Source organism: Oncorhynchus mykiss, chromosome 9 (genome assembly GCF_057628025.1).
Source record: "Oncorhynchus mykiss isolate SJ-2025 chromosome 9, ASM5762802v1, whole genome shotgun sequence".
NCBI lineage: Eukaryota > Metazoa > Chordata > Actinopteri > Salmoniformes > Salmonidae > Oncorhynchus > Oncorhynchus mykiss.
In genome coordinates this window covers 78,119,899-78,133,694 of record NC_143030.1, presented here as the reverse complement: position 1 = coordinate 78,133,694, position 13,796 = coordinate 78,119,899, and the positions used below count along the sequence as shown (strand labels likewise).

At 41.0% G+C, this 13,796-nt stretch overlaps 1 protein-coding gene across 50 annotated transcripts in view; it reads left to right on the top strand.

Annotated features, from left to right (window-relative positions):
- ubr4 (ubiquitin protein ligase E3 component n-recognin 4) overlaps positions 1-13,796 on the top strand; it is a 165,944-nt gene that overhangs the window by 137,083 nt on the left and 15,065 nt on the right. For all 50 annotated transcript variants that reach the window (XM_090185503.1, XM_090185492.1, XM_090185521.1 and 47 more), the window contains 12 exons: positions 224-437; positions 817-992; positions 1,097-1,224; positions 1,431-1,560; positions 3,001-3,158; positions 4,802-4,911; positions 5,635-5,858; positions 7,977-8,150; positions 9,901-10,022; positions 10,373-10,570; positions 10,766-10,846; positions 10,951-11,166. In XM_090185503.1, coding sequence (XP_090041629.1) covers positions 224-437; positions 817-992; positions 1,097-1,224; positions 1,431-1,560; positions 3,001-3,158; positions 4,802-4,911; positions 5,635-5,858; positions 7,977-8,150; positions 9,901-10,022; positions 10,373-10,570; positions 10,766-10,846; positions 10,951-11,166 — 1,931 coding nt within the window. The remainder of the gene's footprint in view (positions 1-223; positions 438-816; positions 993-1,096; positions 1,225-1,430; positions 1,561-3,000; positions 3,159-4,801; positions 4,912-5,634; positions 5,859-7,976; positions 8,151-9,900; positions 10,023-10,372; positions 10,571-10,765; positions 10,847-10,950; positions 11,167-13,796) is intronic.

Genomic DNA, 13,796 nt, shown 5'->3' with positions numbered 1-13,796 from the left:
TGTCACATATAGTGCACGGGTCTTGGTTAAACGTAGTGGGCTGTATCGAGGAAAGGGTGCGATTTTTTTGGGAGGGGGGGGTTGCACACAGTCTTTCTCAAACTGCTGCAAATCAATTTCCCATGTTGGCAGCCGTCTACTTTTATCTAAAGTGTAACTTCCAGTATTTGAGAACACGTTTCTTTTTTTTAGGCTAATAACAAAGATCTCTCTCTCTCTCTAGGCTGCGGACACACCTCCTCCAACAAGTGCTATGGCTGTGCCTCGGCCGTGACGGGTCACTGTATCACCCTGCTAAGAGCCCTGGCCACCAACCCAGCCCTCCGCCAGATCCTGGGGCTCCAGGGGCTCATCAGAGAGCTGTTTGAGTACAACCTGAGGAGAGGCACCTCTGCCATGAGAGAGGAGGTCAGACAACTGGTTTGCCTGCTCACCAGGTATAGTAGTGGTTTGTGTTCTCGTAGACAGTGTTTTTTTTTTACCTTTATTTAACTAGGCAAGTCAGTTAAGAATAAATTCTTATTTTCAATGACGGCCTAGGAACAGTGGGTTACCTGCCTTGTTCAGGGGCAGAACGACAGATTTGTATCTCGTCAGCTTGGGGACCTTTCAGTTACTAGTCCAACGCTCTAACACCTAGGCTAACCAAACGTGCATGTAGCTCACAAATGTACGTAAGCCCAAACAACTGTTAAAACCTGGGTAGTCTGTGTGCTATAAGACCTGTGTTAGTCCTCTGAGCTGAAAGCCTAGGCAATTCCATTACACATACAGTGAGTAAACCCATTTCTCATCTGTCGACATCTCCCTGTACAGAGACCAGCCAGAGGCCACTCAGCAGATGAATGACCTGATCATTCACAAGGTGTCAGCTGCTCTGAAGGGCCACTGGGCCAATCCTGACCTGGTCTCCAGTCTGCAGTATGAGATGCTACTGCTCACCGACTCCATCTCCAAGGAAGGGGGCTGCTGGGAGCTACGACTGCGATGTGGTGAGGCTTTTAAACCTCCTCTTCTCTCATCCCCCTATTTTCCCCCCCTTTTTTTTTTAATAATGTCATTTAATAATTAATCATGTTTCTCGGCGTCTCTATAGCCCTGAGTCTGTTCCTGATGGCCGTCAACATCAAGACCCCTGTAGTGGTGGAGAACATTACTCTGATGTGTCTCAGGATCCTACAGAAACTCATCAAGCCCCCTGCCCCCACCTCCAAGAAGAACAAGGTACCGCCTTACTATAGCACTAGTCAGTCATACTTGCTTCGCAACGGCTGCTTGGCGGGCGAGTTTTGACGAGAGACTTACATTGCACTCTGTGATTTTGTAGAATGACTACAAAATTATAATGAGAGTCATTTAGGATTTTTAGGTGATTTTGATTTTGTAGATTTAGTCCATTTCAGGAAATGTTGTTGTTTCTGTGTCTCCAGGATTCTGCTGTGGAGTCTCTGACCACAGTGAAGCCCTACTGCAATGAGATCCATGCTCAGGCCCAGCTCTGGCTCAAGAAGGACCCCAAAGCATCGTATGAAGCCTGGAAAAAGTGCCTTCCAGCAAGATGTGAGTAGATGTGATTTTTTTTTTTTCTCTAAATTTTATTGGTTGGTCTGCCCGACTGTAGTAGGGATTGATTTGAAGCTCAATGTTTTTTAAATTAAAATCTCCCTACCATCATATTTAAGCCATTATGACACCAATGTCGATGAAATGTCGCAAATGAACTTGATTGGAGGTACACAACACTCCCCACCTCTTGTCAGGGCTGTTACGAGAACCACATACCAGTTTTTAACAGGGTCGTTAGCATTAGAGAAACATTTTTTTTATGCTTTGCACCGATCTAGCTCGATATCTCTAGGCATCGGATAAGAACAAGACGACAGCAGCCATGAAGTGATCATTGGACTAGTGTGGATTAAATTGATTCATTTATCGCTCTCACATGCTCAAAGCTGTCTATTGAGAACCAACGATATGCTACGTTATTGTAGCATTTCTGACAAAGCTAACATGTTGTTTTTTTTTTTTTTTAAGCTCAGGCTCAGTGTTCTAACACCAGGTCGGTTGCTTGGCAACAACACAGCTGTCAGTCATACGACGTGTATGTGAATAAACCTAGGCCTACTGTAGATACTGTTTGCTAGCTATATATGGTGGTATTCAAGCTGAGGTAATCAAAAGAAAATGCGAACAAGATATTTTGCTTAGCTAGCTAGCTAACGTCCAAAGTCCAGTAAGCACAAACAAATACGCACAAATAAGGTAGCGAATGTTCTGCTCTGATAGCCAGTTAAACGTTAGCTAACCTAACACTGTAAACCATTTTTTTTTTTTTTTACATAATTTGAAGCTCAAATTACATTTTGTAAAAACGATGGAAATTACAAAGGGGGGGAAAAAAATGTTTTAATTGAGAAGTAGGGATCGCTGTCAAGCTGAAAAAGAAAGGAAATTCACAGGTGCACCACAATGTCTACTCCACCCATGCTCTACCAAGGTTTTCCATCACACAGCTTTGACCTACTACTGTAGTAATGTTGATCTATTGTACTTCTATGTGTCTGCAGGGTTTTTTTTAGCATTTAAACCTTCTCAAGCAGCTTAACTCATACTCTTACAGGAGGGTCTCCCACAATAATGTGACGTGTACCACATACAAGTTAAAAGTATTGGCAGTTGTCACACACCACACTAATCCAGTAACACTACCTTTTCAAGCTTTAAAAAAATATATATATATATAGATATATATTATTTGCAAGAAAAGACCGTCCTGCTTGATTGGGCTGTTTTTGTCTTGTAGTAATGTGGTGCCTGTCTGTGGTGCCTCAACAACAACAAACAAGGTCTATGGTTTTAAAATCGGTAGCATCTAGTGAAAAGTAACACGTGATACGTACACAGAAAGAACAGTAGTGTTATTGCGGAAGCAAATGCATTTGATTACGGAACTCGGAAGGAACTAACCCTTTCAACAATGCCGTAACGCTTGTCCACCAGGCCAGGAGACGGCGTCTAAGCCCCAGAACAAGGCCGAGGTGCGGCGACGTTACCTGATGGAGAAGTATGTGTGGAAGTGGAAACAGTTCATGAGGTCACGCTCCGAAGGTCTGTTCCCTAGGCTCCTCAAACTGGGACACAACAATTGGCTCAGACAGGTAAGGATACTCCCCTGCTCTTACAGCGATACCTATTTTAACTGCGTTTACTGGTACTGTTTGGTGTGGTACATACACACCAGTGGACACAGTATACTCACTTTGTGGTTAGAGTGTAGAGGCGGCAGGGTAGCCTAGTGGTTAGAGTGTAGAGGCGGCAGGGTAGCCTAGTGGTTAGAGCGTTGGGCTAGTAACCGAAAGGTTGCAAGTTCAAATCCCCGAGCTGACAAGGTACAAATCTGTTGTTCTGCCCCTGAACAAGGCAGTTAAACCCACTGTTCCTAGGCCGTCATTGAAAATAAGACTTTGTTCTTAACTGACTTGCCTAGTTAAATAAAGGTACAAAAATAAAATATCCTGTACTTAATCCCCACGATGTGTATCAAAGTTGTGTCGTGGAGGACAGAATGTTTACCTTTTAATGTTGATGATTATTTATTCACATTTTAAGCACAGCAAGGTGCAAGCGCAAATGTTCCAAAATGTGATTTGCGGGAAAACACAGTTCTGAAACATGCTAGCAGTTTCATGGACAGAGATGGAAATATATATTTTTTAAATTTAGACCGAGGGAGAATCTAAAGATGGAACAACGATCGTTGGTTGCTATATGACAAAAAAATCATGTCTGGCATCTAGACAATGGGGGTGAAAAAGTTGATTTGAAAAGTAGTAGAACAGGAGAGAGCATATGAGGTGTTTCTAAAAACAAAATTATGGCCTTCATGTTTTCTATGGTAGGATTTTGTGGCTATAGGCTACTTTTGAAACAAGGTAAGACATGCCTCGGGAAGTAAAACGGCTAGGTTTCAAACATTTAAAGTAACAGGAAAAAGTAGAGCGACGCTAATAACCGTCTACTGGTCGATGGAAAGGCTTTTCACGAAAACCTCCTCTATTAAATGTTAAGTAGCTACAAAGTAAGTTATATCAAATTATATCATGATTCTTTGCCTCAATCCAGTGGCCATTTTGATTTACAAACTCCAACAACAGTGCTTAGGTACCTGTGCAGTTGAATTAAAGGGTAACTGCACTCAAAAATAAGAATTTCTTATATTTTTGTGGTCTCCCGATGTGGTGTAACCATTGTTGTGGATTTAGAACATCCAATGTTGTTGTTTTCTTCTCTCAACAACAACAACAAAAAAGTGAAACATGGAGAAAACAATGAAAATAATCTGAAATCTGTGAATTTCTGACTCCGTTCCCAGCCTCGTTTATCTATTTCAATCGTAGGCCCACTATTAGCTAACTGGTACCATACAGCTCGGCTGTAAAATACCGATATGGGATCGACCATTTTATGTCGTTCAAAGACTATGTCACTGTTTGTCATAGAATTTCACACTAGGGTTATTTTCCTTGGCCCGGGCGAAGCGTTTAGGATTAGACTATTTACCAACCTCTCCAGGCAGCACTACACCACTCCGCTTTTACATTGGAAAGTGAATGAAAAAGGTGTTGTCACCCGGCCTCCAGAATCATTTAAATGATACGCTGCACCTTTCGATGAGACAACATGGGACTGAGGTTCATGTAGCTGGTGTATGGACTCATATCACCTTAAAAAAAAAATAATAATAATAATTATAGCATTTTCATGCTTTAATTGTTTAACTGTCATCTCCTCTGTCTCCCAGGTGCTGTTCACCCCAGCCACCCAGGCAGCGCGGCAGGCAGCCTGTACCATCGTTGAGGCCCTCACCTCCATCCCCAGCCGCAAGCAGCAGGTGCTGGACCTGCTTACCAGGTAAGAGGCCGTCTTCGGGTTGGGAAAGGTAGCACTGTTTTAAAAAAAATATGTTTTCAACTTTCAAATTGACACGATGGGGAAATGATCTAAGGATCATGGTCATCAATGTGAGCGAGTTAGTATCAGTTAAGTTGGATGGTTAACACTGGGTGTTATTGTTAGTAGCTGGACCAGGTGCAATCTGCAGTGAAATACTGCCATCAATACTTTTTGTTTTTTTGTGCTTGCTTTGTATATTGGGATAATATCCTGGCTTATATGTCAAACAGCTTTTCTAACAGGTATTTGTCTGTCCCTCAGTTACCTGGTGGAGTTGAGCATCAGTGTGTGTTTGTCCCTCAGTTACCTGGATGAGTTGAGCATCAGTGTGTGTTTGTCCCTCAGTTACCTGGAGGAGTTGAGCATCAGTGTGTGTTTGTCCCTCAGTTACCTGGAGGAGTTGAGCATCAGTGTGTGTTTGTCCCTCAGTTACCTGGATGAGTTGAGCATCAGTGTGTGTTTGTCCCTCAGTTACCTGGAGGAGTTGAGCATCAGTGTGTGTTTGTCCCTCAGTTACCTGGAGGAGTTGAGCATCAGTGTGTGTTTGTCCCTCAGTTACCTGGAGGAGTTGAGCATCAGTGTGTGTTTGTCCCTCAGTTACCTGGATGAGTTGAGCATCAGTGTGTGTTTGTCCCTCAGTTACCTGGATGAGTCAAGCATCAGTGTGTGTTTGTCCCTCAGTTACCTGGATGAGTTGAGCATCGCGGGGGAATGTGCAGCTGAGTATCTGGGTCTGTACCAGAAGCTCATCAAGCCTCCTCAATGGAAGGTGTACCTGGCCGCCCGAGGAGTCCTGCCCTACATCGGAAACCTCATCACCAAGGAAATAGCCAACCTGTTGGCTTTGGAAGAGGCCACGCTCAGCACAGACCTGCAGCAGGGATACGCCCTCAAGAGCTTGACTGGTATGTGACCTGTTTCATTCACCTAAACCAAGGCGCTTGTATTAACTGGTCTTATAGGGATAGTTGACTCAAATAAAACATCAGCATGATTTTCCACTTACACTATATATTACAGCAGTATGTGGACACCCCTTCAAATGAGTGGATTCAGCTATTTCAGCCACACCCGTTGGTGACAGGTGTTTTAAAACTGAGCACATTGGCAGTAGAATGGCCTTACTGAAGAGCTCAGTGACTTTCAACGTGGCACCGTCATAGGATGCCACCTTTCCAACAAGTCAGTTCGTCAAACAAGCATTTCGCTACACTCGCATTAACATCTGCTAACCATGTGTATGTGACCAATAACATTTGATATGATATGAAATTTCTGCCCTGCTAGAGCTGCCCCGGTTAAATAAGTGCTGTTATTGTGAAGTGGAAATGTCTAGGAGCAACAGCGGCTCAGCCGTGAAGTGGTAGATCACACAAGCTCACAGAACGGGACTGCTGAGTGCTGTAGCACGTAAAAAATCTTCTGTCCTTCGTTGCAACACTCACTCCGAGTTCCAAACTGCCTCTGGAAGCAACTTCAGCGCAAGAACTGTTCGTCAGGAGCTTCATGAAATGGGTTTCCATGGCGGAGCAGCCGCACACAAGTCTAAGATCACCATGCTCAATGCCAAGCGTCGGCTGGAGTGGTGTAAAGCTCGCCGCCATTGGACTCTGGAGCAGTGGAAACGCCTTCTCTGGAGTGATGAATCACGTTTCACCGCCTGGCAGTGCGACAGACGAATCTGGGTTTGGCAAAGAACGCTACCTGCCTGAATGAATAGTGCCAACTAAAGTTTGGTGGAGGAGGAATAATGGTCTGGGGCTGTTTTTCATGGTTCGGGCCCCTTAGTACCAGTGAAGAGTCATCTTAACTTTATACCATACAATGACATTCTAGACAATTCTCTGCTTCCAACTTTGTGGCAACAGTTTGGGGAAGGCCTTTCCTATTTCAGCATGACAATGCCCCTGTGCACAAAGCAAGGTCCATATAGAAATGATTTGTTGAGATCGATGTGGAAGAACTTGACTGGCCTGCACAGAGCCCTGACCTCAACCTCATCGAACACCTTTGGGATGAATTGGAATGCTAAGTGCGAACCAGTGCTAAGCGCCCAACATCACTAATGCTCTTGTGGCTGAATGGAAGCAAATCCCCTGCAGAAATGTTCCAACATCTAGTGGAAAGCCTTCCCAGAAGAGTGGAGGCTGTTATAGCAGCAATGTTCCAACATCTAGTGGGAAGCCTTCCCAGAAGAGTGGAGGCTGTTATAGCAGCAATGTTCCAACATCTTGTGGAAAGCCTTCCCAGAAGAGTGGAGGATGTTATAGCAGCAATGTTCCAACATCTAGTGGGAAGCCTTCCCAGAAGAGTGGAGGCTGTTATAGCAGCAATGTTCCAACATCTAGTGGAAAGCCTTCCCAGAAGAGTGGAGGCTGTTATAGCAGCAATGTTCCAACATCTAGTGGAAAGCCTTCCCAGAAGAGTGGAGGCTGTTATAGCAGCAATGTTCCAACATCTTGTGGAAAGCCTTCCCAGAAGAGTGGAGGCTGTAATAGCAGCAATGTTCCAACATCTAGTGGAAAGCCTTCCCAGAAGAGTGGATGATGTTATAGCAGCAATGTTCCAACATCTAGTGGGAAGCCTTCCCAGAAGAGTGGAGGCTGTTATAGCAGCAATGTTCCAACACCTAGTGGGAAGCCTTCCCAGAAGAGTGGAGGCTGTTATAGCAGCAATGTTCCAACATCTAGTGGGAAGCCTTCCCAGAAGAGTGGAGGCTGTTATAGCAGCAATGTTCCAACACCTAGTGGGAAGCCTTCCCAGAAGAGTGGAGGCTGTTATAGCAGCAAAGGGAGGGGGAACAACTCCATATCAATGCCTGTGATTTTGTAATGAGATGTTTGAAGAGCAAGTGTCCACATACTTTTGGTCATGTAGTGTACCTTGGCTTTAGTCGATTCACCAAGATATTTATCTAATACGGATACTTTGTTTTGCTAGAATGATGTAAAACATTTTTTTTTTTAAACGATAAGATTTGATGATATATTAATATGATACCTATCCCCGTGCGTGTCTTCTAGGCCTACTGTCGTCCTTTGTGGAGGTGGAGTCCATCAAGCGTCACTTTAAGAGTCGTCTGGTGGGCACGGTGCTGAACGGCTACCTGTGTCTCAGGAAACTAGTGGTGCAGAGGACCAAGCTCATCGACGAGACCCAGGACATGCTGCTGGAGATGCTGGAGGACATGACCACAGGTATAAAGCTAGTTAATATATAGACCCAGGAGGACATGCTGCTGGAGGACTTGACCACAGGTATAAAGCTAGTTAATATAGACCCAGGAGGACATGACCACAGGTATAAAGCTAGTTAATATAGACCCAGGAGGACATGACCACAGGTATAAAGCTAGTTAATATATAGACCCAGGAGGACATGCTGCTGGAGGACATGACCACAGGTATGAAGCTAGTTAATATATAGACCCAGGAGGACATGCTGGAGGACATGACCACAGGTATAAAGCTAGTTAATATATAGACCCAGGAGGACATGCTGGAGGACATGACCACAGGTATAAAGCTAGTTAATATATAGACCCAGGAGGACATGCTGGAGGACATGACCACAGGTATAAAGCTAGTTAATATATAGACCCAGGAGGACATGCTGGAGGACATGACCACAGGTATAAAGCTAGTTAATATATAGACCCAGGAGGACATGCTGGAGGACATGACCACAGGTATAAAGCTAGTTAATATAGACCCAGGAGGACATGCTGGAGGACATGACCACAGGTATAAATCTAGTTAATATAGACCCAGGAGGACATGCTGGAGGACTTGACCACAGGTATAAAGCTAGTTAATATATAGACCCAGGGGGACATCCTGGAGGACATGACCACAGGTATAAAGCTAGTTAATATATAGACCCAGGAGGACATGCTGCTGGAGGACATGACCACAGGTATAAAGCTAGTTAATATATAGACCCAGGAGGACATGCTGGAGGACATGACCACAGGTATAAAGCTAGTTAATATAGACCCAGGAGGTTATGCTGGAGGACATGACCACAGGTATAAAGTTAGTTAATATATAGACCCAGGAGGACATGCTGCTGGAGGACATGACCACAGGTATAAAGCTAGTTAATATAGACCCAGGAGGACATGCTGGAGGACATGACCACAAGTATAAAGCCAGTTAATATATAGACCCAGGAGGACATGACCACAGGTATAAAGCCAGTTAATATATAGACCCAGGAGGACATGACCACAGGTATAAAGCCAGTTAATATATAGACCCAGGAGGACATGACCACATGTATAAAGCTAGTTAATATATAGACCCAGGAGGACATGCTGCTGGAGGACATGACCACAGGTATAAAGCTAGTTAATATATAGACCCAGGAGGACATGGTGCTGGAGGACATGACCACAGGTATAAAGCCAGTTAATATATAGACCCAGGAGGACATGACCACAGGTATAAAGCTAGTTAATATAGACCCAGGAGGACATGGTGCTGGAGGACATGACCACAGGTATAAAGCCAGTTAATATATAGACCCAGGAGGACATGCTGCTGGAGGACTTGACCACAGGTATAAAGCTAGTTAATATAGACCCAGGAGGACATGGTGCTGGAGGACATGACCACAGGTATAAAGCTAGTTAATATATAGACCCAGGAGGACATGACCACAGGTATAAAGCTAGTTAATATAGACCCAGGAGGACATGCTGCTGGAGGACATGACCACAGGTATAAAGCCAGTTAATATATAGACCCAGGAGGACATGACCACAGGTATAAAGCTAGTTAATATATAGACCCAGGAGGACATGACCACAGGTATAAAGCTAGTTAATATAGACTCAGGAGGACATGGTGCTGGAGGACATGACCACAGGTATAAAGCCAGTTAATATATAGACCCAGGAGGACATGACCACAGGTATAAAGCCAGTGCTTTCTTTCCGTTCTCCAGGGACCGAGTCTGAGACCAAGGCCTTCATGGCTGTGTGTATTGAGACAGCCAAGAGATATGATCTGGATGACTACAGAACACCAGTGTTCATCTTCGAGAGACTCTGCAGCATCATCTACCCGGTAAACGGCTTCTTCTCTGTTCCGGCTGTAACTCCAGTCTATGGTTCAATTCCTCTTTCCTTGCCTCCTTCTCAAAACGCATTGGGAGAGGTTCGAGGGGAAGGGGACCTTGGACCTTCTCTAATACGGAGAAGATGGCAAGGAGATAGGAAGCAAGGAAAGAGGACGCAAAGGAATCACAGAAAGATGAATTGATAGCCTTTGTGTTTCTAGGAATACATTGCATGGCGTAACTGAATCTCCTCCTTCCTCCCCTCCTCTACCTCCTCTTCCTCCTCCTGCTCTTCCTCCCCCTCCTCTACCTTCTCTCCTCCTCCTCCCCCTCCTCCTGCTCGTCCTCCCCTCTCCAGGAGGAAAACGAGGTGACAGAGTTTTTTGTTACCCTGGAGAAGGATCCTCAGCAGGAGGACTTCCTGCAGGGCCGTATGCCTGGTAATCCGTACAGCAGCAACGAGCCAGGTATCGGACCCCTGATGAGGGACATCAAGAACAAGATCTGTCAGGACTGTGACCTGGTGGCCCTGCTCGAGGACGACAGTGGCATGGAGGTAGGAAACCATAGATTTCTCCTGTAGCTACAACACTGTGCCTGTTGTTGTCCAAGACGGTGTTTATTCTTGCACATAGTCACGGTTTGCTGTGCTGTTTCGGGGGGATTGCTGTCCTGGAGTGAAACACAAGAAGATGGGAGATGGTTCTCCGCCTCGTTTCTAACCGTCGCCTGTCTTATTTGTTTCTCATAGCTTCTGGTGAACAATAAGATCATAAGTTTGGACCTGCCTGTGGCCGAGGTTTACAAGAAGGTGTGGTGCCCTACCAACGAGGTGACAAACTGTTCACTATTCTATTTTCCAACTGTATTTTTCAAACAATGATTGAGGTTGTCTGTGAAGTGTGTTAACCTTGGGTTTTGTTTTTTGTCTGTCAGGGAGAGCCCATGAGGATCATATATCGTATGAGGGGTCTCCTTGGAGACGCTACTGAAGAGTTCATCGAGTCTCTGGACTCTACCACAGATGAAGAGGAGGATGAGGAGGAGGTGTATAAGATGGCAGGAGTGATGGCTCAGTGCGGGGGGCTGGAGTGTATGCTCAGCAGACTGTCTGGCATCAGGGACTTCAAACAGGGAAGACACCTGCTCACTGTGAGTAGGACATGGAACAGAATACTACATTATATATTGGTTCTAGTTAATTATTGTTTCAGGAAATGCAACATTTACATTGTAGTCAGAGACTATAGTTATTACCATTATTATATAACATTTACATTGTAGTCAGAGACTAGTTATTACTATGTAACATTTACATTGTAGTCAGACTAGTTAGTACTATTACTACTATTATATAACATTTACATTGTAGTCAGAGACTAGTTATTACTATTATATAACATTTACATTGTAGTCAGACTAGTTAGTACTATTATATAACATTTACATTGTAGTCAGACTAGTTAGTACTATTATATAACATTTACATTGTAGTCAGACTAGTTAGTACTATTACTACTATTATATAACATTTACATTGTAGTCAGAGACTAGTTATTACTATTATATAACATTTACATTGTAGTCAGACTAGTTAGTACTATTACTACTATTATATAACATTTACATTGTAGTCAGACTAGTTAGTACTATTACTACTATTATATAACATTTACATTGTAGTCAGACTAGTTAGTACTATTATTACTATTATATAACATTTACATTGTAGTCAGACTAGTTATTACTATTACTACTATTATATAACATTTACATTGTAGTCAGACTAGTATTTACTATTATATAACATTTACATTGTAGTCAGACTAGTTATTACTATTATTTAACATTTACATTGTAGTCAGAGACTAGTTATTACTATTATATAACATTTACATTGTAGTCAGACTAGTTAGTACTATTATATAACATTTACATTGTAGTCAGACTAGTATTTACTATTATATAACATTTACATTGTAGTCAGACTAGTTAGTACTATTACTACTATTATATAACATTTACATTGTAGTCAGAGACTAGTTATTACTATTATATAACATTTACATTGTAGTCAGACTAGTTAGTACTATTATTACTATTATATAACATTTACATTGTAGTCAGACTAGTTAGTCCTATTACTACTATTATATAACATTTACATTGTAGTCAGAGACTAGTTATTACTATTATATAACATTTACATTGTAGTCAGACTAGTTATTACTATTATATAACATTTACATTGTAGTCAGACTAGTTAGTACTATTATATAACATTTACATTGTAGTCAGACTAGTTAGTACTATTACTACTATTATATAACATTTACATTGTAGTCAGAGACTAGTTATTACTATATAACATTTACATTGTAGTCAGACTAGTTATTACTATTATTTAACATTTACATTGCAGTCAGACTAGTTAGTACTATTACTACTATTATATAACATTTACATTGTAGTCAGAGACTAGTTATTACTATTATATAACATTTACATTGTAGTCAGACTAGTTAGTACTATTACTACTATTATATAACATTTACATTGTAGTCAGACTAGTTATTACTATTATATAACATTTACATTGTAGTCAGAGACTAGTTATTACTATTATATAACATTTACATTGTAGTCAGACTAGTTAGTACTATTACTACTATTATATAACATTTACATTGTAGTCAGACTAGTTATTACTATTATATAACATTTACATTGTAGTCAGACTAGTTAGTACTATTATATAACATTTACATTGTAGTCAGACTAGTTAGTACTATTACTACTATTATATAACATTTACATTGTAGTCAGACTAGTTAGTACTATTACTATTATATAACATTTACATTGTAGTCAGACTAGTTATTACTATTACTACTATTATATAACATTTACATTGTAGTCAGAGACTAGTTATTACTATTATATAACATTTACATTGTAGTCAGACTAGTTAGTACTATTATATAACATTTACATTGTAGTCAGACTAGTTAGTACTATTACTACTATTATATAACATTTACATTGTAGTCAGAGACTAGTTATTACTATATAACATTTACATTGTAGTCAGACTAGTTATTACTATTATATAACATTTACATTGTAGTCAGACTAGTTATTACTATTATATAACATTTACATTGTAGTCAGACTAGTTATTACTATTATATAACATTTACATTGTAGTCAGACTAGTTAGTACTATTACTACTATTATATAACATTTACATTGTAGTCAGAGACTAGTTATTACTATTATATAACATTTACATTGTAGTCAGACTAGTTAGTACTATTACTACTATTATATAACATTTACATTGTAGTCAGAGACTAGTTATTACTATTATATAACATTTACATTGTAGTCAGACTTGTTAGTACTATTACTACTATTATATAACATTTACATTGTAGTCAGACTAGTTAGTACTATTATTACTATTATATAACATTTACATTGTAGTCAGACTAGTTATTACTATTACTACTATTATATAACATTTACATTGTAGTCAGAGACTAGTTATTACTATTATATAACATTTACATTGTAGTCAGACTAGTTAGTACTATTATATAACATTTACATTGTAGTCAGACTAGTTATTACTATTATATAACATTTACATTGTAGTCAGACTAGTTAGTACTATTACTACTATTATATAACATTTACATTGTAGTCAGAGACTAGTTAGTACTATTACTACTATTATATAACATTTGCATTGTAGTCGGAGACTATAGTTAGTGCTATT